This window comes from Crocuta crocuta, unplaced genomic scaffold, assembly GCF_008692635.1.
Source record: "Crocuta crocuta isolate KB4526 unplaced genomic scaffold, BGI_CrCroc_1.0 scaffold95, whole genome shotgun sequence".
Lineage (NCBI taxonomy): Eukaryota > Metazoa > Chordata > Mammalia > Carnivora > Hyaenidae > Crocuta > Crocuta crocuta.
The window spans coordinates 198,883-225,118 of record NW_027530971.1 but is presented as its reverse complement, the minus strand read 5'-3'; the positions used below and the strand labels follow the sequence as shown (position 1 = coordinate 225,118).

The window sequence follows — 26,236 nt, the reverse complement described above, 5'->3', positions numbered from 1 at the left end:
AGACTTTAGATAATCTTTCAGTACTTAGTCACTAAGCTGCCAAGATCTCGTGGGAACTGTGCCTTTGGATCTAATGATTTCTTGTAAGAAAGAACAGGCAGAGGTGTAGTTATTGCAGGCATCTAAGATATGTAACATTTCTTCCAAATTCTGGAAATTCTCTTATTCTCTGGTGTATGTGTGTAGCGATCAAGAGTGCTGAAGAAGCAGGGAGCCTCTTCGTACTTTGCTCTCTGCTTTGCATTGAGCAGTGATTTCCCTGCATGGCTCACTCTAGCTTTTCCAAGTCACCCTGAATTATCTTGTATTTTACCTTCAGAAAGATNACCCCCACCCCTCCCTCTAACCCCACCCCTGCCCCCAGCCAACCCCTCAGCCGAGATTGACTCTAGGAAGGACCTCTTAAGATGAGGACAGGTTGGGAGCTTTGCAGCATTAAGGGCCTTTGCCTGTTGTCACATAGGTATGTGCATAAATAGTCAAGCAGGGCCTTGAGCCTGGAGTTCCAGCTTCCAAAGTCTGTGTCCCTTTAACATCACAGTACCGCATTTCTTATTCTAGTTTGGAATTTGAAATATTACTGACAAGAGCTGCCTAGAATCTGTTTCTACATTATCTGTGGTAAAAGTTGTGCAAGTCAAAAGTGAGAGGACCTTGGAGATGTTGAACTTCCGTGAGAGAAGGAGTTGGGTTTTTTTGTACTTTAAAGTAATGTGCACCTCGTAGTTACCTCATGGCTAAAGCAGGCCCCACAGAAATTCCACTTGGCAGCACTCCATTGGTCTGACTGTCAGTATGTTGCGCTCCTTATGAAGCATTTGATAACCTATACATTTCACAGTCCGGAGGTCCTGCCCCTCATGGGCTCCATCTTGGGGGTTCCTCTTGCACACAAGCTTGAGGGCACTGGCCTCTGAGCCCAATTCTCACTCTCTCTATTTCTCCTCCCTTTCCTGGGGCCTGCAGCTTCCTGCGGGTGATGAGCCGGTCGATGCCTCTGTTCATGACGCTGGCCTGGATCTACTCTGTGGCTGTGATCATCAAGGGCATTGTATATGAGAAAGAGGCGAGGCTGAAGGAGACCATGCGCATCATGGGCCTGGACAACGGCATCCTCTGGTTCAGCTGGTTCATCAGCAGCCTCATTCCTCTGCTCGTGAGCGCCAGCCTGCTGGTGGTCATCCTGAAAGTAAGGCTGCCACACCAGCTCCCTGCTGTCAGGGAGCTTCTACACAGCCCAACACCTGCTGTGTGAGAAGTAAAGCAAAGAGTATTTGGGAGGGAAGGGGTCATACATGTCATCTTTTGAAATTTTCTCTTTTTACATTTGGGAAGAGTGAGGCCCAGAGAGGGGCAGTGACTTGCCCAGGGGTCAGCCCAGCTGGCTGGTGGCTGAGCAGGGCTAGAACCCAGGGCTTTTGCTTCCCAGGTAGGCACACACTTACTATGCCCTGACATCTGGTTGGCAGATGTCAGTGGTCCATGGCAGCATCTGATTGCTGTTCATTTCCTTAGATGTATTGGGTAGTGATTCTGCCAGAATTTATAAAAACCATAATCTGAGAGATCCGTATTATTGCAGGTTAGGTTTTTCTGGAAGCAGAGCCTGAGACAGAGTTTGGTGCGTTTATTGGTATTTATTAGGGATCAGCATCTATGGGACAGATGGGGAGTATGCAGGATTGAGCAGACGGAGGAGGTATGAAATGCAGTGCAGGGCCAGCCCCACGGTCGCTCTGGAGCTTACACAGCTTGCTGGAATTGTCCTTCATTGAGCTGAAATACCCAGTCCCAAGGCCTCCCTCCCTGATACCCCATACCCCAGTCCCCTCAGTCAGTCATTGGAATGATATCCCCCAGGGCCAGGCAGTTTTGTGGCTGTGACAGACCCAGAGGAGTTGATACCTAGTTGACAGCTGTCTTCTGTGACCGCCAGGCAACAGTCCTCCAAGGGGACTCTGGGCAGTGCTATTCTGTGCCCACCGCATATATTAATAGGTTTATATACCAATTTTCTTTCCTTACAACCATTTGTTTTAAGGTTGCATCATGTTAAAAATAAATATTTTCAAAGTGAGGGGAGTGCAAAGGGATAGGAGCTAACATTTAGTTGAATCCTAGCTACTGTTAGTTACAAAGAGCACTTACTGATTGCCAAGCACTGTCTAGAGCACATCACCTGTGCTTTCTTCTTGTAGCTTCACTAACCCAGTTAACATCTCAGCAAATGAGGTCAAGGAAAATGAAGGGCCTCACTGAGGTCACCCAATAGTGACCTTGCTAAAATCAACCCCTTCTCATGCTCTGACATCTGACTGCAGGGGTGGAGCTCCGTGGTGGGAGGCAGTGGTCCTGTGGCTGGTGGGCAAGAACTGTTCTGGGGCCACGCGCTGGCCAGCCCTACGCAGACATACCCAGATGAACTGGGCCAGGAGAGGCTTGAAAGGCCCACAAAGGTTTGGATGGTTGTGGGAACGCAGAACCCATAGTAGGTTACCAACGGGGGGATAAGCAGATTTCCTGGCCATTTTCCATTGCTTTTGGAAGGGGAAGTCCTAGAGTGCTGTCTCCCACAACTCTTTCTTCATGCTGAGAGAGTGTCATAGTTCTTAGGAAGGGAGAAACCAGGTAGTGGTATTTCTTTGAGAAAAAAGAACACAATTGTCCATTGGGATGGAGCTAACTGAATCTCAGCCCTGGACTCTTCTGTTCCTGCCTCTGCTATTACTTTGCTGTGTGGTCTTGGGCCAGTCACTGTCCTTCTATTCGGCCTCAATTTCTTCATCAAAACAATGGGAAGAACTGTTCCCCTATATTCTCTCTGAGATGAGTGTGAGTAAGCCCTGGCTTCTTCCCATAGATGGTGCAAGGATGTGCTTGCTTTCTGGGGCAACACGTTTAACAGGTCTCTTCTTTCCCAGTTAGGAAACCTGCTGCCCTACAGCGATCCCAGCGTGGTGTTTGTCTTTCTGTCTGTGTTTGCCGTGGTCACCATCCTGCAGTGCTTCCTGATCAGCACACTCTTCTCCAGAGCCAACCTGGCGGCAGCCTGCGGGGGCATCATCTACTTCATTCTCTACCTGCCCTACGTCCTGTGCGTGGCATGGCAAGACTATGTAGGCTTCACGCTCAAGATCTTCGTGGTGAGCAGCCGCCCGTGGGCAGTGGCTGTGGGCACAGCCCCCGGTGTTTGTAGTTGAGGCTGAGAAAAGGAGAGGAGTGTGTGTGTATCTGGGGGTGGGGTGTTTGTGTGTGTGTGTGTGCACGCGCACGCGTGCAAGATTGCTGAGCCTTTGGAGCATCTTTGGAAGCATAAAATTTAAAAGTGTTACGCTCCATCATGCTTGCATTTCTGAAATGTGTGTGCATAATGAGCACTTATAAATAGAATCCTTTTATATGCTGTTAGTGAGCCCACTACCCTCAAGGGATCTGAAGGTGAATACTTCCATATCTTGTAATTGATCCATTCTGCAAATTCAAATTTCTTTGGGTGGACTTTACATTAGAAATGATAGAAAATGAAAGACAAGGAGATGGATATGTGACTTTTGCCTCCTTCTCACAGAGCCTGCTGTCTCCTGTGGCTTTTGGGTTTGGCTGTGAGTACTTTGCCCTTTTTGAGGAGCAGGGCATTGGGGTGCAGTGGGACAACCTGTTTGAGAGCCCCACGGAGGAAGATGGCTTCAACCTCACCACGTCAGTCTCCATGATGCTGTTCGACACCTTTATCTATGGAGTGATGACGTGGTACATTGAGGCTGTCTTTCCAGGTACACGGAGCTTCCACACTGCGTGAGCCATCTGCTAGGGAAATGTCATTTCTAGTTGCAGAGCTCTCCCGTGTTTGTGTTGGAATTTCTGCAGAGCCCGGGGCTCCCTGAAATGTAGCTAGGGCTTTAGACCCAAGGCAAACAATCCAAGGAAAAGCAGCTGATGCTAAAAGTATAACTCTTACTACTGACGTAGCTCTCATTTCTCAAGCACTGTGCACCAGGTGCTGTGCAAGGTGTTATATATACTTCGGAATTTACTCATATACATTTTTTTGCAAATGAGAGAACTATGAATCAAAGAAGTAACTTGCCTGTGGACACACAGCTGGTAAATGTTGGTGCTTAGAGGCAAACCCAGTTGGGTAACACTGGGTCAGCTGGTCCAGGAGATTCCTGCTTCCAGTGCTGGCCCAGTTCTCTGATTCTCTATCCCCAGAATTCCCACCAGGAGATGTTCATTTGCCTGAGTACTGCTTGTGAATAAATAGTAAGAGATGTTGGCTCTAAGTCCTGTGATTCAATCAAATTAGCATTCATAAAATTCAATTTGGTACTTCCCTTAATAAATCTCCTTGACCAAGACCTTGGATACATTTTTATGTAGATCACAGTCTGAGAGAGTAAGGTTTAACAGATTCTGGGTCACCTGATGTTCCTAAAAGGGAGTGTATGTGAAACATATGTGTGTGAAACATATGTATGTGACCTCTATCTGAGCTTCCTGCACAGAAGATGCAATTTTGTGTCATACAGATCTGGATTCAGATTCTGAGTTCTTCACTTACTGGCTGAGTGACCTTGGGTAGGCTACTCAGTGTCCTCATCTGTAAAATGGGGCTGATAACCTGCCTCATGGGGTTGTTTGAGGATTCAGAGAGGTATAGAATGTATATTTATTAGGTCTCAGCAAGTGTTAGATCCCCCTACCGCCATCTCCATCCCAGTCTGTCCCATCTCCAGAGGCTGTGTCAAGGAGGGAGTAGTTCTGGCTGGGATACCTCGGGAATGCTAGCATGTTGCCAATCTTGTCTTACATCTTGGTTTTTATCTTTGCTTTCAGGCCAGTATGGAATACCCAGGCCCTGGTATTTTCCTTGCACCAAATCCTACTGGTTTGGTGAGGAAAGTGATGAGAAGAGCCACCCTGGTTCCAGCCAGAAGGGAATATCAGAAAGTAAGTGCTGCTGNGTGATGGTCAGGGGCAAAGGATGGCTTTTCCCCTTAGAGAACATAAAACCACTCTAGGGGGAGAGAAATCACATGCAGTGCATCTCTCCAAATTCTCCCATGCAACTTGTGTCCAGTGCTTTTGTTGACTTATCGGGGAGTTGCTATCTGGGTCCCTGAGGGACATTGTCTTTGTTTTCTTGGCTTCTAAGAAGGAAGCCCTTGATCTCTATACTTACACACATATACCTTCTTCCAACACATATTCTTTACAATACATTAATAGCTAGGAGGAAGAGGTAAGGACAACTGTGATTGTGGAACCATAACCTCACTGTCTGTCTTGTCATAGTGATAGATATATGAACCTGTGTAGGCTGACACCAAGTGGCTGCCAGAGCTCAGCCTGTGCTTCTTGATATTCTTACCCTTCATTACCCAGAGACCTAATCCTCTCCTGGCTCGTAACTGTTGATGAAGGTGCCCACAGTTTAGCAAAGGCTTTGCCTTCTGAGCTGTTGGCTTGGGTTCTTGGAGAGAAACTATCTTTGTGTTCAATGTGGCTTCCTAAGTACTTAATAAGTCCCTTTTCTGTTGATGTCTTCGGTGCCTTCGCCTAGTTACCAGTGGAAAAGTCTGACGTTCCTTAGCAGGCATAGTAGACAACTTACAACTGGCCTTGCCTACTATCCCAGCCTTTTCTCCTGCTGTTTCTACTCTGCTGGCCCAGACTCCTGTTTACACCTAATTCTGAATCACCTAGAACTGCTCACCGTTGCCAGGACATGTCATGCTCTCCCACATCTCTGTGCCTTTGTACATGCTGTGTCCTCTCATGGAAGATCCCTTTCTCTAACTTGCCTGCCCTCTAAATTACTACTCCTTCCTCAAGACACAGTTCTGTACCCCTTCCCCTGAGCAGTTCTTCTAGATTTCTAGGTGGTCAGTCACTTCCTCTTCTGAGACTGCATAGCTCTGACAAACGGAAAGCCTTTTAATTTAAAATAATTACTGACTCATGGAAGTTGCAAAAAATAGTCTGGGGGGGATGGTTCCCTTGTGCCTTTCATTCAGTTTCCCCCAGTGGTAACCCCTTACATAACTATAGGACAGTATCAAATGCAGGAAATTGACATTGATACAACTCATAGATCTTCTTCAGACTGGACCAGTTTTACATGGACTCATTCGTGTGTGTGTGTGTATTTAGTTCTGCGCACTTTGTCACATGCAGATCCACGTAATTACTAGCCCAATCAAGATGCAGAACTGTTCGATCAACACAGACCCCCTTATTCTGCTATTTGAAAGCCATAGGCACCTCATTTTTCCCTCGGTCCCTGACACCTGCCAGCCACTAATCTGTTCTCCACTTGTATGTTTTATTATTTATAGAATGTGATCTAAATGGAACCACATAGTATGTAACATTTCAAGATTGACTTTTTGTCACTCAGCGGAATTCCCCTGAGATCCATCCAAGTTGTGATGTGTATCAATAGTTCCTTCCTTTTTATTCCTGAGTAGTGTTGCATGGGCTGGCTATTCCTCAGTTCCATGGCATTTTTTGATATATGTTTTTTTAAACAAATTTTAACCTTCTATTTTCTTAGTGTATTTTTTGTGTATGTGTTTGTTTATTTTGTGAGAGGTGTATGTGTGCATGAGCGGGGGGAAGGGCAGAGGGAGAGGGAAAGAGAGAGAAAGAATCTCAAGCAGGCCCCACACTGATGCAGGAGCTCAATGTAGGACTCAGTCCCGTGAATCATGAGATCATCACCTGAGTGGAAATGCAGAGTTAGATAGTTAACCAACTGAGCTACCCAGGCACCCCTAGCCTCATATATTTTAAGTGCTTGTCAAATCTTTTTCTCCCAAAGACCGTGAATCCTCCTTTATCAGTGAATTTGCATCACCACTACTGCCCAAATAGACCCGAAATAAATGTTAGTCGCCTGCTTGCCTGAGAAACCAGAAGTATCCATGGAGAGAGGACGGTTCTGAAAGTACGGTCAGAGCCCCTGTGTCTTTGTGCTCCACTTGTCAGTACTTGCTGTGAGTTCATTCCCGTCTTCTGCCTTCTGACAGTTTGCATGGAGGAGGAGCCCACACACCTGAAGCTGGGCGTGTCCATTCAGAACCTGATGAAGGTTTACCGAGACGGCATGAAGGTGGCTGTTGATGGCCTGGCCTTGAATTTCTATGAGGGCCAGATTACCTCCTTTCTGGGCCACAATGGAGCTGGGAAGACCACCACCATGTAAGAAGCGGGTGTGGCTCTAAGAAGCCACAAGAAGGTTCCGTAGTGCAGTCAGAAACCCATATGTAAGGACATTGCACTGGTCACTGAGGCAGAGGCAGAGCACATGAGGTGCTGATGAATGTAGGATATTATCTAATCACAAGAGTGATTTTTTGGCGCTGGTTTTTGCTAGATGTTATTTCTTAAGTCTAAAACTGCCTAGGAGCCTCTTGATGACCTTTCTCATAGAGTTCTCAGAATTCTGTACTGTTCCTAGAACATGAGGCTGTGATAGCCAGTTTGGTTAGAACTCTGAAGCAAGAATGTGGGAAGAAAGATTTGATATGTTGGAGAGAAGTAGTGATTTCCAGGAACTCTGTCGCTCAGGAGGTATGAAATACGGCCAGACAGCTGGCCATATGACTGCCCTCTCTGGGACCTATAGGGACCTATAAAGACCTTACAGTGGCCAGTCTCAGAAGGGAGCACGAGCCATAAACACCAGAGTTAGCCTCAGTGACTTTCAGTGTGGTCCCTCATCTGTTGCAAAGGGTATGCCTTTGGGGATAATGACCTTTTCTTGTTCTTTTTTTTCTTTTTCCTTTCCTTCTTCTTCTTCTTCTTTTGTTAATGCAAAATCAATATATGAACATTGCAGATAATATTTATTTTTGGTTTTTAGGTTTTTTTTTTTTTAATTTTGAGAGAGAGAGACAGAGCACAAGCAGGAGAGGGACAGAGAGAGAGGTTTTTGGTTTTTTAGTTTTTTTTTAATGTTTGAGAGAGAGAGGGAGACCCACAATCCGAAGCAGGCTCCAGGCTCCAAGCTGTCAGCACAGAGCCCAGTGCAGGGCTCTAACTCATGAGCTGTGAGATCATGACCTGAGCTGAAGTGTGACGCTTAACCAACTGACTGAGCCACCCTTTTAAAAAGCACACAAAAGCCCTACTGCCTAACACAAAAATGATTTTTATCTTTGAATAACTTGTTCTGGTTTTTCCGTTTTTCATGGATATGATTTTAGACTTACAAAGTGCGTGTTTCAAACAGTACTTCCTTGTTTTTAAATTTTTAAAAGTTTATTATACTGAGAGAAGGCGCATGTGCTTACAAGTGAGGGAGGGGCAGAGGGAAGGAGAGACAGAATCCCAAGCAGGCTCTGCATCGGCAGCACAGAGCCCAATGTGGGTCTTGAATTCATTAATTGTGAGATCATAACCTGTGCTGAGATCAGGAGTCGGACGCTTAAAGGACATCGTCACCCAGGCACCCCTCCAACTGTACTTTTCATTGCAAATTGGAATCTTTGTTGAAAAACACTTCTCTTGATACTGCTCTTTCCAACACATAGGCGCACTCCTAGTTATTCACTAAGGCAAAGACTTCTTTGTTTTGTGGGAGTCCGTTAGGGTCTGTTAGGAAGGAATGGGGGTGTGGGACGGTTGTTACCCCTGCCATAGCTGTCCTGACTGCAGCCTGGCGTGGAGCATTTCAGAGGAGAGGGATTAACACTGACTCTTGTACTTGGGAATTTGTGTCCTCAGGTCAATCCTGACTGGGTTGTTTCCTCCCACCTCGGGCACTGCCTACATCCTGGGGAAAGACATTCGCTTTGAGATGAGCACCATCCGGCAGAACCTGGGGGTCTGCCCCCAGCACAACGTGCTATTTGACATGTGAGTACCAGCAGCACTGTGAGAAGCAGGCCCTCTCTGGATGTGTGTGCCCTGAGTCATGGGCAGACTGGGACTTAAGCATTTTACCTTCTGTGGGGGTAACCATGCAGGGAGGTGAGACCCGATTGTCCATTGTTTTAGGAAAATCAGGAGGTGATTGTTGGGCCGGAGAGGTCCCATCAGTCTGGCTGGTGGTTGAGGGCTTGGGAAGTAGTGCGCTCCATTGCTGACATTTTAGAGGGCCAATTAGCCCATCTCCTCTCCCTCCTCATGCTTCCCTGATGCCAGCAGCGGCTCTACTGCCCAGAACCTGGCAGTGCCTCAAGGCCTTTGTCACGATGGCCCAACATTTCCTGCTCTGCTGTAGCAGAAAAAGACCTGAGCTCTGTGACTTTGGGCAAGGACTTCTCCCCTTCTGGGCCCCAATTTCCTCTTACCTAAAGTGAGCGGCTTAGGCTTGTGTCCTCCACAGGGACCTCCCTTCTTGTGTAGTCTGAGGTCCTTTGAGGTTCAGAAGGGCTGTTCCAGGTAATTGCTGAGCCAGTTTCTTGGTTGATGGGGCTGTAGGGTGGGCCCTTTGAGGTCCTGAGATTGAAAGTTGCAATTGCCTGCTGTGTGGTGGCCAGGACTGCTGGGAAATGGCTGGAAAGGACCTGTCACATTACAGCTTTGGCTTCTTTAGCAGCTCAGGTGGTTGCTTATTATTCTATCTTGATTCTTCATATTAATTTTTAGAAGTAGATAAATTAGGAAAAGGTTTGGGGCAAAGGGCTATGGAAATATGCCTATTCTGTTCTGGGTCAGGAAGCACTGTATTGTGATATAGCCTGTGGGGTGCAGATCTGACCTGCCCTGTGTCCCCAGGCTGACTGTAGAAGAACACATCTGGTTCTATGCTCGTCTAAAAGGACTCTCAGAGAAGCATGTGAAAGCAGAGATGGAGCAAATGGCCCTGGATGTTGGGTTGCCGCCCAGCAAACTGAAAAGCAAAACAAGTCAGCTCTCAGGTGAGTTGCCCTCCTTCAACAATCTCCCCCACATATACACACTGTAGAAACAATAGCTGCCCCAGTGTTCCAGTGGGGGGAGTGGGGGAGAGGTGGGTGAGTAGGTCATAAATGGGTCCCTGGCTTGTCCCCAGGTAGGTGCCTCCATTCGTCTCTCAACACCTCTGCCTTTGCTGTCTGGGGCCAGTCCTGGAACATCTCTCTCTCTCTCCTAGGTGGAATGCAAAGAAAACTGTCTGTGGCTTTGGCCTTTGTTGGAGGATCCAAGGTTGTCATTCTGGATGAGCCCACAGCTGGCGTGGACCCTTACTCCCGCAGGGGAATATGGGAACTATTGTTGAAATACCGACAAGGTAGCCAATGTGTATTTATTTTGACTTATGGACTGGGAGGGAGAGATGGAGAGACTCTTGAGAAGTATGGCTGGAGCTGTCTTATGGCTGTTGTTGCTAGAACAACAGAATTGCTTCTCAAGGAAATTGTCAGACTTCTTTTCTCTTAAAAAATTTTTTTCAACGTTTATTTTTGAGATAGAGACAGAGTGCAAGCAGGGGAGGGGCAGAGAGACAGGGAGACACCAAATCCAAAGCAGGCTCCAGGTTCTGAGCTGTCAGCCCAGAGCCCAATGTGGGGCTTGAAATTGTGAACTGTGAGATCATGCGTGACCTGAGCTGAAGTCAGACGCTTTACTGACTGTGCCACCCAGGTGCCCCTCAGACTTCTTAAAGTTCTGTGCTCACTCATGGCTTGGATGGGGAAGTCCTGGTTTATAGGACACTTAAAATTTAGGCTTCCTGATATAGGGACCAGAAAGAAAGAAAATGGAGATAAAGGTCACGAGAACTACCTCTAGCATAGAACTCAGAAATGTCTATTGTAACTAGGTTCCCCTCTAGGCTGAGATTGCCGAGAACAGAGGCTGTGTCTTTGTTCATCTCTGTTCCCAACCTGGTGCCATATATGTGTTGGAACAAGAGTAGATGAGCAAATGAGGATCATGGACTCTGGGGCCAGCTCTAGCCCTGAGACCTTGGAAATGTCATTTAAGTTGTTTTAGTTTCTTTACCTATCGTAACAGCAGTACCTGCTTCATAGAAGATTAAGTTACTCGAGAACACATGCAGACCCCTTACACGCTGCCTGACAATGTGGCATGTTCCCAAGTGAATGTTCCTGTTCTTTTTTCTGTGAGGATGCAGAATCTGTGAGGATGGCTTTGCCATCTTCAGGGTCATGGCCACACAGGCTTCCAGGTCTTTCTGCCTTGGATTCTGCCTTGTGCCCTGCTAAGATTTCTGTAGTTCCAGCTGCTTCAGTCAGTAAGAACCAACGGGCCTCACTGGTCCCACATCCTTGTGTTTGTGTTTGGCAGGCCGCACCATTATTCTCTCCACGCACCACATGGATGAAGCAGATATCCTGGGAGACAGGATTGCCATCATTTCCCATGGGAAGCTGTGCTGTGTGGGCTCCTCCCTGTTTCTGAAGAACCAGCTGGGAACAGGCTACTACCTGACCCTGGTCAAGAAGGATGTGGAATCCTCCCTCAGTTCCTGCAGAAATAGCAGTAGCACTGTGTCTTACCTGAAGAAGGTGAGTTGTGTTTTCAGTGCTGGGTTGGTGCTGGGTCCAGGGAGTCAGAGCTAGTTGGCTGTGAGTGGCTTGTCCACCTCCACCCTGCTCTGCTGCATGGGGGTCACCATGTCCCTATGCTATGGTCCCTTTGAAGCCACATCATACTTTGTAGAAAGCTCAGGAGGCTTGTGTTCCTGCAGTACGAGCTTGGTTGAATCCCACTTCCTGTTTCCTATGGAGGCATGGTGAGTGATTGAGTGGGTCCTTAGAGGGCTTTATATCAAATGAAAAAGACGTGCCAAGAGTGAGGAAAGCTAGTTCCAGAATGCCCTGCCATTGTTGCTTATTACCCCTAGGTTTCACTGACCCTAACTTTTAACCTACAAAACAGCAAATATTTATTGAGCACTGATTTCATGCCCAACACTCACCCTAACAGATTCTGGGCATAAAAGAATGTAATGGTAATAGTCAATTCTTTGTAGCCTTGTTATCATTTACAAACTTTTTTTTTTTTAAACTTCTATCATCTCAAAGTGCAGAGCAACTTTGGGAAGAGAGGTATTGTGATTATCAACCTAGGTTAGGGAAGTGAGGTTTGTAGGAATTATGTGGTTTATTCAAGGTCATCCAGCAGGTAAATAAGAGGTGGGACCAGAACCCAATAACCAGGTATGTTTTCCTCTGTTCCTCAGTCTATGCCTGAGAATGGTTTGTTTGTTGGAACCAGTGGCACTTAAGACATTTACATTCCAACCTTCAACTTCTGTCCATTTATTTACCTTCTAACTAGTGCCCAGTTACTCAAAGTGTGGTCTGAGGACCAGAAACATTGGGATTACTTGGGAGCTTGTTAGAAAGGCAGAAATGTGGGTCTAGCCCTGACTCATTAAATCAGAATCTGCATTTTAACAAGATCCCTGAGTGACTAAACACAAATTAAAGCCTGAGAAGCACTGGACCAGTTAGCCAGGTAAATCCCATGTCTTGGAAGGTTAGTGAATGCCTGACGACAGCATTCATTGGCCGGCACCGTCCCATAGACAGCTCTGCTTCCTGACCTCCCATCCATACAGCAGATGCATGTCAGACAGTGGCTTCGGAAGCCATGGCTGCCCAGTCCATTGCTTCCCAGGAGAAGCCTTTCCAGTTCTCACACAATAGAGCCTTATGGAAGCCCTCCCCAGCGAAGGTGCTGGTGGCTGTACCTTGCTCAGTCCCTGACCCATTCTCACCTCCTTCTTTGCCATCAGGAGGACAGTGTTTCTCAGAGCAGTTCTGATGCTGGCCTGGGCAGCGACCATGAAAGTGACACGCTGACCATCGGTAAGGACTCTGGGGTTTCTTATTCAGGTGGTGCCTGAGCTTCCCCCAGCTGGGCAGAGTGGAGGCAGAGGAGGAGAGGTGCAGAGGCTGGTGGCGCTGACTCAAGGTTTGCTGCTGGGCTGGGACTGGGTGGCTGTGGGTGAAGGGTGCAGCTTGGTGGCAGGTTGGCTTAATGCTTGCTGGGGAGCCTGGGGCTTGGCCTGGGAGCTGGAAGGGCAGTGTCCCCTAGAGGCTGACATGATTGGGGGTGGGTGGTACCTCCTGGGGGAATGGATCTGGCTGGACACTGGAGACCAAGGATGAGTTGCTGAGGGTCAAGCCACAGGGAGGGATTGGAGCTCAGTAATGAAGGAGAGCGAGAACCCAGGAGATGGAGAATAGCCTGCTAGGTCTTCTTCAGGAGGTATATATAGGAGGCCGGCATCACAATTAACACTTAGGGAGCAGGAGGCTCTACTGAGTAGGTCTCTGCCCAGTTTTACCAACTGACATTTTCCAGGGAGATGTCTCTTTCCATGAACTGTTTGATTAGCCCTTTTATTAAGGTAAATAGAAGGAGCCTCCTAAGAAGGTTAGGAAGGGTGAAGAATCCTTTAACTCAAGTTTTCCATTGAAGAATCATAGAGTTGAGGCAGTAGGTACAAAGCTTTCAACCTCAGAAGTCTTTTGCACATCTACCCATTTGCCCTTCCATCCTTTCTATACTTATGTACTGAGAAACTACAGTGTGCCTGGTGTTGGTGATAAAAGGGTGAATAAGACCCAGTCCTCACCCCCCAGAAACTCTCAGGCCAGAGATGAACATGTGGACTGACTTAAGTATCTGGGACGTGTCCTGTGTGGCCAGCTGGCTTCTGAGGAGTAGGCAAGGGGAAAGGGTGGAGCATGGCTGGCCTTTCATGTGCAGCCCCTGAGCTGGCTGAGCCATCACTGTGATTTGGTCCCTACAGATGTCTCCGCTATCTCCAGCCTCATCAGGAAGCATGTAGCTGAGGCCCGGCTAGTGGAAGACATTGGGCATGAGCTGACTTACGTGCTGCCCTATGAAGCTGCCAAAGAGGGGGCCTTTGTGGAACTCTTCCATGAGATTGATGACCGGCTCTCAGACCTGGGCATCTCTAGTTATGGCATCTCGGAGACTACGCTGGAAGAAGTAAGTTAAGTGACTGTCAGAGTAGAGTGGAGCCTGTGGTCCCAAGGCCAGACAGGCAGTCTGCTTTTTCCCAGGGGAATAGGATTTCCCAGGGCAGGTTATTGCGCACTTAGGCCATTGATATTGGGCTATTGTTGGCCAAGTTAACCTTTAAATTTGTGGTGTGAGATAACGGGAGAGCTGTATTAGGATTGCTCCCTGGTGTGGCTGTGTCATGGCCATGCATAGGAAATAGCCAACATTTATGGAGAATCTGTGTGTGCCTGGTGTTAAACTGGGTGCATTTTTTAAAAAAAATTGTAACTTAATCCTCATAATATGAAAAAGTGGGCACTCGAGAATGCTGAGCTGAGCATCAGGGATGATTCAGTATGGGCTGCAAAGCCCATACTTTTTACTGTGTAGCAGCACTTCCCTTTCGAGACAGAACATCATAGACCTGGAGGGATACAAAAGTTGTGTGGATACAAAAGTTGTGTGGCCCAGTTGTCTCCAGCCTTGGCCATGCAGCAAAAATCATCTGGAGATATTACTGACAGTAAAATTCCAAGCTTCAGTGCCAGGGTCTCTGAGTCAGAATTTCTGGAAGTAAGGCCTTAATGTCTGTGCTTTTATGACATGCTTCCCAGGCTGTGGTCTGTAGTTCAGCATTTAGAAATCATTGGCTAGTTCACATTCTCTTCTGATATTTGAATCCCTGACATAATATTTCTAGTAATGGGGATTTGATCATTCTGTCTTGGATGACTTACCACAGTGCTAGCTTACTCAGAGATTTGGGGCCATCGCCCTGGAAGGGACCACCTGACAGGCTCCCTGTAGAATCAGAACAAATTTCTTCTGCTGTGTGTTCTAATGTCACGCCTTTAATTTGAAAAGGATTGTTTGGATTGATAGTTCTGACTACTGAGGAAATGTTCCCCAGTTAAAAATGCCTTCACTCCCAAGTGACTGAGAAAGTATTATTAATTAAGGAAGCTTTTAGTTTTTGTGTTTAGGGGTTAATAAGCTACTCAGTAATGCAGTAATTGTGGCAGTGATGATTGTTCTCATAATGTGGTGTTCAGAATATTCTCACCTCTATTTTTCAGATATTTCTCAAAGTGGCTGAAGAGAGTGGGGTGGACGCTGAGACTTCAGGTAACCCGCTAGGGGAGCCAGATATGCTCCGGGCTGTACCCCCGGCAGGCTGTCTTGGCTCACCAGAACTGTGCCTTTCCATTTGACTTGATTTATTGCGTTCTTATTTTTAGTGTATATATTTGTGACAGATGAGAAGGGTTAGTTTTGTTACAAATAAAATGTGGAATCCCTTCCTTTTGCCTACAGATGGCACCTTGCCAGCAAGACGAAACAGGCGGGCCTTTGGGGACAAGCAGAGCTGTCTTCGCCCATTCACTGAAGATGATGCCATTGATCCTAATGATTCTGATGTAGACCCAGGTCTGTTTGGGCAAGATCTGTGTTCATTGTTTGAAAGTGAATTTCTGTCTTGTGTATTCCAACGTTTCCTTTCTGTGGCCTTAAGCCCAGGATGATAGATGCATACAGGGCCCAAAGGGAAGGGGGAAGATGAGAAAAGCCATGTTCCCTTTTCCAGCATTGGGCAACCTATCAGTCCTGAAAGAGCCTATCCTCATCACTTTCTTCATTTAGTTGAGCTCTTTCTCTCAAGGTACATATAAAAGGATGTTCTCTCAATCCTCTGAATTCATTTATTATCTTTTCTGTGGAGACGATGCTTATTGCATACATTAGGTGTTTAATTGTTAAATGAATATTGTTTAAATGGATGAATGGTTTCTAATATGTCAGCTTTTAGAATTAATTGTTCCTTAGACTTAGATATTTTGGATGAGTATATCCCTGTGTGTTTGAGGGGGATGGAGAAAAGGAGACAATAAGTCAAGCAAATACTCTTGAGATGTTAAAGTACCTCAGTTAGGAATCATTAATTTAAGATCCAGAGTTTTATACAGTTGTTAGGAGCAGAAACTTTTCTGGCTTTCCTAGTCCTGCTCACATGAGTGTGTGGCCCTCATGTTCTTCTCGACTTTATGCATTGTCAGTACTTAGATCATTTGAATGTGTCTATCTTTTACCAAAAATATAACGGATGGGAGACAAATCAGCATCTTGTGCTCTCAATTATGTTAGCCTAAACACATAGCCTGTTGTGTTTAATATTCTCTAAGAAAGTGAGGATGAGTTGGATCATCTGAATGACTCTAAATGAAACAGTTACATGTGAACACATCTCTTGGATTGTCTCAAGGCACCTTCATTTCCTGTACTCCTCAGACAAGAACTGGAAGGCACAAACTGCTACTGTTGGACATTTGGAGTCCTAACTTTCCCTCAGACAGATTTTTCCTGAAAGTTCTTTACTTTTGAGAGACTTTTGCTTTTAAACACAAGCCTCTCAAATGGTTGCTGAGAATGCTGGAGGGAGGAACATGGTGATGTCAAAACTGTCTGAGATAACAGGTGACCTTCGGTGTTGGCTTCTTGCAGAATCCAGAGAGACAGACCTGCTCAGCGGGATGGACGGCAAAGGCTCCTACCAAGTGAAGGGCTGGAAACTCACACAGCAGCAGTTTGTGGCCCTTCTGTGGAAGAGGTTGCTGATTGCCAGAAGGAGTCGGAAAGGATTCTTTGCTCAGGTGACAAGAGCTGCTCCACGCCTGGGACTCTGGCTTCATGGGTGGGCTGCAGACTCCCTGACCAGTGGAGGCAGGAGAGGGTCATGGTTAGGAGATGGGTGGTAGGTCCAGACTCTGTATTTCAGTCCCAGTTCTGCTTCTTGCCACTCATGCGTCTGCAGGCAAGTTTCTTCTCTGCCTCCATCTACTCCGCTTTAGAATGAAGATAACATACCTACAACACGGGGCTGTTAGGAGGATTAAAATGAGTAAATGCTTAGAATGGGGCCTGACATGGAGTAGTGCTGTGTGTATTGAGTGTTACTGTAAAGGATAATAGAAGAGGGGCAGAGTTCAGAAAAACTGGCTGGGCAAATTCAGTTTTCATAACCTGAGAAATGATACATACAGATGCCTGCATGTCATGCTAAGTTGTTGGCTTGCTAAGTCGCTTGCTCAGAAGGGATGAAATTATCCCACTCTATAAACTCAAGAAGTATAAAGTCAAGTATAAAATCAGATTCTTCCCTATAGACTATGTGGATAATGTAAGAGAGTATGAGTTTGGAACGTACAGACCTGGATTGAATTCTGGTTCTGCTACTCATGGCTGTGTCACCTTGGGCAAGTTCCTTAGTTTCTCTCAGTTCAACTACCTTGTTAGTTATTTGATGATGATACTACTACTTAGGGTTGTAACAATAACAAAATGAGATCATTGTCATATAGTGTTTTCCCATAAAAAAGGATTTAGGTAATTCTGCTTTTTGAGGCCATTACATGGTGACAGTGGCTGCTGTTTCCCTTTCAGAGTGTGGGATCTGACTGTGGGTCCTTTAGTCTTGGTCCGCAGATTACAAGTGAGCACACGAGGCCACAGCGGGAAGTGGCTTCACATGGATACGCTAGTAGTAAAGACAGAGCCAGCCTTCAGGTCTTCTGACTCCTGGTCCAGGACTTTTCTCTCAGCCTTTCTCTGAGCTGAGCTGGGCTCCTGGCCCAGTGGGGTCTTTCTCGGGTCTTCAGAGGGAAGAGGACAGGCCCGAGTGTTCTGAGTCACCCTGACGTATGGCCACTGTTGACTCTGAAGTTTTTAGCTTGGTGCCTCTGCCAGGTGGCCATGGCCTCTGACCTAGTGCTGCCAGCTTCCAGAAATGCCCCGGAGAGAAGAGGTTTAGTTGTCAGGATCTGCTGCTTCCGGCCTGCCATGAGTGCCTTGGTGGAGCTCTGCTGTGGGCCCTGGACTGCTCATTTGCATGCTGGCTGGTCTGGGAGGCTAGCTGGACTCTTAGGGGCTTGCCCCATGCCCTTCTTTCTAACACATACCCTGTTTTGCAATTTCCTTTCCCCTCTGCCCCTGGTTGTAGATTGTCCTGCCAGCTGTGTTTGTCTGCATTGCCCTGGTGTTCAGCTTGATCGTGCCACCTTTTGGCAAGTACCCCAGCCTGGAGCTTCAGCCCTGGATGTACAACGAACAGTACACATTTGTCAGGTATGTGCTTGCGCCTGCACCCGGGGACAGAAGAGAGCCCAGACAGACCCAGGTGTTTACTGTGCTGAGGGCCAAGGGACAGTGGACTCAAGACTTACGTAGTGGAGTGGATTTTATCAGCTGTCCCAAAGCCCCTGCACAAACTAACAATGGATGCAAAGAACAGCAGCCAATTGAACCTCAAATAATAGACCAGTTCTCTATTGCCACTTTGGAGCTCCTTTCCTTTTATACTGCTGACATCAAGAACAGTCTTACATGCTTTACATAAATAATCTGCCCTTGGAATACACCTGTGATGAAGCTGTCATGTATTTGGCGTTTCAAAACTATGTTTGAATTTTGGATCACAGGGCTTCCGTACACTGTCACAGCATTACACACCCCCCACGGTCTTGTTTGTGCAGGATACAGTTCATGTGTTGATTAAATTATAGATAGTAACTAGCATGTGTCTTTAATGTTTATTTATGTTTGAGAGACACAGAGATAGAGTATGAGTGGCAGAGGGGCAGAGAGAGAGGGAGACATAGAATCTGAAGCAGCTGTCAGGCTCTGAGCTTGTCAACACAGAGCCCAATGTGGGGCTCTAACTCATGAACCATAAGATCATGACCTGAGCCAAAGTCAGACGCTTAATCAGCTGAGGTGATCCTAGTGTGTATTCTTTAGACACAAATGCCAGCTACTCTGGAACAATCCCGTGCTTCATAGAACAAAAGAATTTCTCTTATTTCCTTAAGCAGAAGTTTTCTTCAGGCTTGTACTATTTGTAGACCAAACAAAGGAAACAAAAAAAATCCATAAATGTGTGAATCCATTCCTCCTCCTCTAGCCCCATGTTTCTTGCCTGTTGAGTCCAGGTTTTATGGAGAACTGTGAAAGTGTTTTTGAAAAACTGATCCTGAATTTCTTCACGTTAAAAAATCCATATGTAAATGTGCATGTATGCATACTGTGTGCACACCCACCCACAGACAACTCCATATGTAGAACTAACACAAACTGCTTCAGAGGGCTGTATGTTATCTTGATCCCAAATAAGCAGTCCATGTCTGAGCTCCTTTGGGGTAGGTTTTGTGTTGATTCACATCTGTTTTAAGAGCTTGGCACACAGGAAGTGGCTAGTGAAGTGTTTAACTTAGAAAACCAATTCCACCTTCCAATTCCTGGTTTTAATGTATTACTAATGTCTGCCTGTCGTGTACCCACAGTAATGATGCTCCTGAGGACCTGGGCACCCAGGAACTCTTGAATGCCCTCACCAGAGATCCTGGCTTCGGAACCCGATGTATGGAAGGAAACCCAATCCCGTGAGTGCCACTCTCCACAGCTGGGTCTTCTTAGGCATGTCACCTGGTTTGATGTCTAATATATTGCCCTTATCAGCTATGATAGATGCCACATTGTGACTAGTATCATTTGTCCTTTAAACTATTTTTTGTTTTTAAAAGGCTGATATAGTAATCCAACCAGACCATCTAGACACAAACATAGCAGACTAGGAGAGTTTTCTAACATCCTTCAAAGTAAATCACTACAGACATTTATTTACTGCTTTAGGGATTAATATTTAATTTAAATAGCACTTCGTACTGATCAAATGCTTTTCCCTTTTTCCTTCCTACCAGCTCCTGTACCTAGCAGAGATAGGCTGCCATTATATGTAATTTGCAGTTTTGCTTACCAGCTTCTTCACTTTGCCAACCTGAAAAGATGTTACATTATCGTGTATTGAAATGGACATGTTCTTCTTTTAGAGTTGCATATCTTTGTGCTTTCCTTCAAAATCCGTTTTAAGGAAATAGGCAGTGTATGAATAAATGCAGTGAAATACCCATGGGTGTCTAAGTGGGTATGGGGGGAGATGTGTGTGGAGGTCTTTGTGCATAATGACCGTGAAGAGAGTTGAATTTCCATGAGGGCTGAACCATGGCCCGGGCAGGTTTGAAGTTCCAGGCTGAGGTCGAATGAGGTTCAAGTAGTTACATCACAGACTCTGAAGAATTATGGAGAGTGAGGGAAGGCAATAGTAAGTTTGGAGAAGGGCTAACTTGAGTTCCAGGTTTTAAAGGCAAGGTACTGACCTTGCAAGTGACCAGTGAGTATAGTGCTCATGCATACAAGGTTTCAGAGCAGACTTCTAGATGGATAGTTACCATGTACTTGCTAGCTCTTATTATTGGATATTTACTAAACATGTGCTGTTGCATAATGCTTAATGGGTGATAAGCCCTAGCAGCCAATATCAGATCCTAAAGAACAAGATGATCGTGATGGAAAAAGATGTGGGGAAAAAAAAAAAGACCTGGAGACATCCTATTTGAAGTCACAAGACTTTTGACTTTGGACAAACCTGCAAGTTGTATAGGCGAGGTAGGAGAATGAGATGAGAAGCTAATAGAGTTAGATGGATTCATTACACATTTGCTGAGCAGTGTGGACTCACAGATAGGTGGCAGCCATAGAAGAAGCTGGGTCTGGGCTCAGGGAACCTCCAGAGACAAAAGAGGTCAGGCCCCTCTTGCCATCAGAGGGCCCACAGCCTTGGGGGCAAAGCACTGCTGAATGTGTGTTAGGGGTCATGTGATGGAAGGGGCCTCGCTCTGGCAACTTCTACCAAATACACATTCTAGGTTTTACCTAAAGGGGGAGAACTGAGGGAACTTTGACTGGGACATTGACTGTGGCATTGAGCTTTGTCTCAGCCAGTCATTTTGTAAAGGCTTTAGAGTATGAGCTTCAGGAGGTACTGTGTCTTACTCTGACTTTTGCATCAAGTCACAGTGCTTTAGAGAGAACTAGAGAGCAATCCACAAATCTGTTCCTTTGATATTTTTAGTACATTCAAGCATGACATAAAGAATGTGGCTACGCATTAAATTGTAGAATTTCAAACTAGATGAGTTACTAGAAATGACTTGTTTCAAGATGTCATTTTGTACTTTTAGTGGAGAAGCTAAGACTCGAGAGGACAAGTGTCTTGATGGTCCACAGTGATTCCGAGCTCCAGTCAGGCACAAAGGCCTTGTCTTTTGTCACCTAGCGTGCTTGCAAACAATTTAACTCTTCATGTACTGAGCACCCTCTCCCCAACCTCAATTCTCTACTTATTTTAAAACATAAAGTGAATCTTGCCATCTTGCACCAGATTTTCAGCACATTGAGCATAACATGCAGACTCCTTCCCAGGCCTGATCATCTGGCAACTGCCTCCCTCCACCCCTCCTCTCCCACTGTGTCCTTCCTAGCTCATCTCGCCCCAGCCACACTGCCTTCCTCCTGTTCCTCAAACATGGAGAGCTCATTTCTTTTGAGGGACTTTGTACCTATACTTTCTATTTCCTTTGCTTTTTCTTTATCCCTAGTCTTTTTTGGCTTCTCTTTCTAATCATGTATGCCTTGGAAGAAGNTCCCCCCCCCCCCCCCCCCCCCCCCCCCAATTCAGTGTCCTCTTATTTGGCTTTATTTTTGGCTAGGTAACATTTATTTATTGCCAAATTCTAGCACAGGAATTCCAGCTCCATGCAGGCAGAGACTTTGTCTTGTTCATCCCAGGTTCTCAAATGTGTAGAATAGTCTCTGGCATGTAGTAGATGCTCAGCGAGTATTTGTTGAGTGAACACAGGGGCAGGAGACCACCATCTGGTGGATTGGATTCACTGGAGTTTGGTAGGTGAGCATTTAGGGCCTCTTTGTGTTCCATCATCCTGAACTGCAAAGTAAGTTTGCGGCTTACAGGTCTGTGCAGAGATCAAACAAATGGTAAGGGGATCGATGCATGTTTGCGGTTGTTATTAATTGATCTGTGCTCCTGAGGCACCAGGAAAGGCCAGGCCCTCTCAGGTGATGCTACTGTTGATGTCTTCCTTCTGCAGAGACATGCCCTGCTCTGTGGGGGAGGAGGAGTGGACCACCGCCCCGGTTCCCCAGACCATCACAAAACTCTTCCAAAATGGGAACTGGACGATGGAGAACCCCTCACCCTCCTGCCAGTGTAGCAGCGACAAAATCAAGAAGATGCTGCCTGTGTGTCCCCTGGGGGCAGGGGGGCTGCCTCCTCCACAAGTGAGTCAGTCTCCGTGTGATGAGCAGATGGCGGTGCAGGGTGGGTTGGGGCACTTCTGTTAGGAAGAAGGAATGGATGGCATATCATGTCAGGGCGTTGTCTTTCAGGCTGGATCTTAATTGTATGGGGAAAAGCATGTGAGTTTTGAGGGGAAGACGCTGGTCCATAAGCTTCTATCTTAGCTTAGCTTGTTTCTCTAGTTTGAGAAAAGGCAGCCTAGCGTGCTCACTTGTTTGAGTTAAAACCAGAACCCAACACTAGGGATCAGTGGGCTGTGAAAGACAAACTCTGGCTTCTCCCACTGAGGAGAAGCCACCTCTGAATTAGGGAGGCTGGCCCATGAAGCTTCTGTGTGTCTTAAAACTCTGACATTCTCTGAGACTGAATGTAGGCAGCAGTCGTGAGCCTTTTTTCTGAGAACAGTTTCAGGAAGAGGCTTGCTTGTGATCTCCCTCTGCTGCTGTGTCAGCATCCAAGTTGCAGGGTGAGGACAAGCACATTTAAATGGGTGTGAGAACTTAAAGATGTCCTGGTTGCTTCTTCCTAAAACCACAGCTAATCTGTTCATCAGTATAACTCCAGTGAACAAAAGAATTTGCTGGGCATAGTCAGTGATACTGCTCCCTGAACACTTTTGTGACTATAAAGAATCATATTCTACTGTCTATTGTTTAGCAGTTGAGAATAATTTCCTGGGAACATCTTGGCTTGGCAGAAGGGAATGGCCAATGCTGAGGGCAGAATGGACCAGTCCTCGGTGTTTGGATGATGGTAGTGCCTGGAGTCTGGTCTTTCTGTGGTCCATGTTTGAGTGATATGTGTCCTCTAGTCTTTGATTTTTTTTTTTTTTTTGTTTATTTGTTTCTGTTCCAATTGTGGTCCATAAAGACACTTATGCTTGTTTTTTCTGTGATGACAGAGAAAACAGAACACCGCAGACATCCTTCAGAACCTGACAGGAAGAAACATTTCGGATTATCTGGTGAAGACCTATGTGCAGATCATAGCCAAAAGGTCATTATTTACTAAACCTGGCTCTTCCTGTGTAGGGGAATTATAGGTCTAAAAATAGCAGGTTGGTTATGTGTGTGGGAGGGTGGGGGTGGCGGAGACATCAAATTTTGACCTAATGTTGGCTTTTGGTTGTTTAGGATTTTCTCCCAAGCTAAAGGTAAGTATTATGAACTTTTAGTTGTCAGCATCAACATTAAGGCTGCCCAGTATAATCACAGTGCTGTGCACTAGAAAAGTTCTGGAGTTCAAATGTACACTATTGTGATTACAGTTAAAAATACTGTATTGTATACTTCTAAGTTATAAAGAAACTAGATCTTAAATGTGCTTGCCACAAAAAAAGAGACCGTAATTACAGGACATGATGGAGATGTTAGCTGACAGCACTGTGGTAATCAAAGTGTAATATATAAATATGTTAAATCAAACTGTTATATACCTTAAACTTGCACCTGGTTGTTTGTCAATAAAAAAATAAATCTGGATTCAAATTTGAATTATACTTATTATCTGTTTTACCAGGAGCAACCAGTTTTCCTTTAAAAAGCCTTAGTTTGTAGATTATGTGAGAATACTGTTTCTCTTACTACTCCATGGTGCAGATTAAATGACATGATATATGTCAAGGGCCTCTCATAAATGGAATGATTGATAGTATTGATGATATGTAGCACTATGAAGTGAGCTCTGGGCCAACTCAATGGCCTGACTTGTCTGTGGAGACTTGGAAGAGCCATGAAGGTTCCTGGGGCATCACTACACAACACTGAGTACTTAACTTGATGCCCAGGAAATGATCATTCTGGTTTCCTTTTGGTTTGTTGAGCCTCTCTGTTAGGTATTCTCAGTAATTTTAAATGACAAGAGTGTGCTTAAATGAAAATTCAATGTGAGTTTGATAATGATAATTACTGTGAGTTTCCAAGAATGAGAAATAACCTTTCCATGTCCTCCATAGCTGACATATTACCTTAAATTCAGTAAGTTTCAGGGTGCCTCTCTGGCTCAGTTGGTAGAGCATTTGACTCTTGATCTCAAGGTCATGAGTTTGAGCCTCTCTTCGGGTGTGGAGCCTACTTAAAAGGAGTTAAAAAAAAAATCTATTAGTTCAGTCACATTAGGTTTTGAATTGGTTTAATCCAAAGCATGATTTTCATATAAACAACATGATGGTTTTAAGATGAGGAGGAAAAGACACAGTGACTGGGGCATCCTGCTGTAGGTACCACTCCCTCAATACCAGCCTGTTCACAGGATTCTTTCCATCTCTGCTTGTTTCCTCGGGTAGATAGTAACTTTTGTGTCATCAGGAATAGGATCAATGATTCTTCAAACTGATTTTTGGTTTCTTTTCTTTGGCTTCTACAGTTTAAAGAACAAGATCTGGGTGAATGAGTTTAGGTAAGTTGATCTCTTCCTGTGCTTGCTTTTATTTTTTCTGGACTCCTGTAGTTCAGAAGGATGACTTTGATCCAGGTACCCCAGATGCCAGGAGGCTGGGGTGTGGGGATTGCTCGGTGCTCAGCTGTCTCTTCAGATGCCTTTGAAAGATGTGGCATTCTGATCCCCATGAGGAGATTCAGCGGCGTCTCAGAGGTCTCTACGGATTTTACAGGGAAGCACACTGTTGTGAGGGAAACAGCTTATGCTCTTGGCACATTCCCAAGGGGTCCTAGGGACCCCTCTAGGACAATTTTTCAGACCTTTAGAATGAGACCAAGGTCTTGGATGAAATAACAGGCATCAAAGTTACTTATTTTCACAGTATTTGAACTCCTTTATCCTTGTAGGTTTTGAAAGAACAGGTGGCCCTAGGGAAGAAAGGAAGGAACTTCAATGAATCCTTGAAGCCAGTTTGTATTTACTAAAGAATGAGATACCTTATATGGCTGCCTCAAAACTTAGCTCCGTCACTGCTTCCCATTTTTCCTCTTTGCCTTTTTCCCAAGGGCCAGCACCCACAGATCTCTGTACAGAGCAGATGCAGACTGGGGACCCCTAAAGTAGTCTTGATGCTAAGAAAGAGCCAAGTCCTGTCTGTAAGCCCTCCTCCTTAGGCTACTCTGCTCAGTGTCCCTCCTCTAACTCCCCATCTGCTTGTCTTGAAACCCAGACCCCTGCCCAGATACCCACGTGTAGGCCTGGGCCATCAGGCTGTGAGATGAACGACCCTTCTTAATGCCTCAGACATCTCACTCTGTGTGTAATCACATATAGGTCCTTCCCACTTGTGCAGGAACCATGAGTTAAGAGATTGCCAGAATTCATTAGAGGAGGCCAAGATGCAGTTTTCTCCAAGTCTAGCTTCAGTCCTGTTTTTGATTAAGCAATTCACCTACGTGAAGCATGCACACATTCATGGGATGTCTGCTGCTCAGTGATAACTGTGTACCATGCTGTATTCTAATGCCAGGCTCTTCTTTTAGGTACGGAGGGTTTTCCCTGGGTGCCAGTAATTCTTATTCATTCCCTTCAAGTCAAGAAGTTAATAATGCCATCAAGCAAGTGAAGAAACACTTGAAGCTGGCCAAGGTATGGTATCCATTCTAGGACATGTCAGAAAAATGGGCCTAGAGTTGCTGCTATGTGGGAATAGTTGGCAGATAAATTTAATCACCCAACTACTTACTGTTTTTAAAACTTGTGATACAAAGCCATTGTTGGCATTTACTGATCTTGTGCCAGCCAAGATGAGGCTATACAGTGTATGTTTAATATCTGAAAACATAGGTCAAAAAAATTCAGAGATTTAAAACACTGAGAATAACTTCAGTTCATGAATTTAGCCATAGGCAAATAAACTGGGCTTCAAACATAATTTTCTAAAATAATCACTGGTTAAACAGGAAATGAATTATTTCCTTAAAGCTGGCAGCAAGACCTCTATAAAGCACCCACTTGATTTCTCAGTACTTCTGATTTCCTGTTTTTATTTTTTTATTAAAAAGCTGTTTTTAAATGGTTGTTTACTTTTGAGAGAGAGAGAGAGAGAGACAGCAGGCAAATGGGGGAGGGGCCAAGAGAGAGAGGTATACACAGAATCCAAGGCAGGCTGCGGGCTCTGAGCTGTCAGCCCAGAGCCCGACTCAGGGCTTG

General features: G+C 45.6%; 1 protein-coding gene across 1 annotated transcript in view; it reads left to right on the top strand.

The window, feature by feature from the left end:
• The window catches only part of ABCA1 (ATP binding cassette subfamily A member 1), a 130,774-nt gene that overhangs the window by 85,381 nt on the left and 19,157 nt on the right, over positions 1–26,236 (top strand). The window contains exons 15-34 of the mRNA XM_077769825.1: positions 967–1,189; positions 2,922–3,143; positions 3,569–3,773; positions 4,837–4,950; positions 7,032–7,203; positions 8,731–8,862; positions 9,727–9,869; positions 10,085–10,222; positions 11,242–11,462; positions 12,698–12,770; positions 13,721–13,923; positions 15,015–15,063; positions 15,253–15,366; positions 16,438–16,586; positions 17,933–18,057; positions 19,272–19,370; positions 21,936–22,125; positions 23,046–23,140; positions 24,509–24,541; positions 25,567–25,672. Coding sequence (XP_077625951.1) covers positions 967–1,189; positions 2,922–3,143; positions 3,569–3,773; positions 4,837–4,950; positions 7,032–7,203; positions 8,731–8,862; positions 9,727–9,869; positions 10,085–10,222; positions 11,242–11,462; positions 12,698–12,770; positions 13,721–13,923; positions 15,015–15,063; positions 15,253–15,366; positions 16,438–16,586; positions 17,933–18,057; positions 19,272–19,370; positions 21,936–22,125; positions 23,046–23,140; positions 24,509–24,541; positions 25,567–25,672 — 2,806 coding nt within the window. The remainder of the gene's footprint in view (positions 1–966; positions 1,190–2,921; positions 3,144–3,568; positions 3,774–4,836; positions 4,951–7,031; positions 7,204–8,730; positions 8,863–9,726; positions 9,870–10,084; positions 10,223–11,241; positions 11,463–12,697; positions 12,771–13,720; positions 13,924–15,014; positions 15,064–15,252; positions 15,367–16,437; positions 16,587–17,932; positions 18,058–19,271; positions 19,371–21,935; positions 22,126–23,045; positions 23,141–24,508; positions 24,542–25,566; positions 25,673–26,236) is intronic.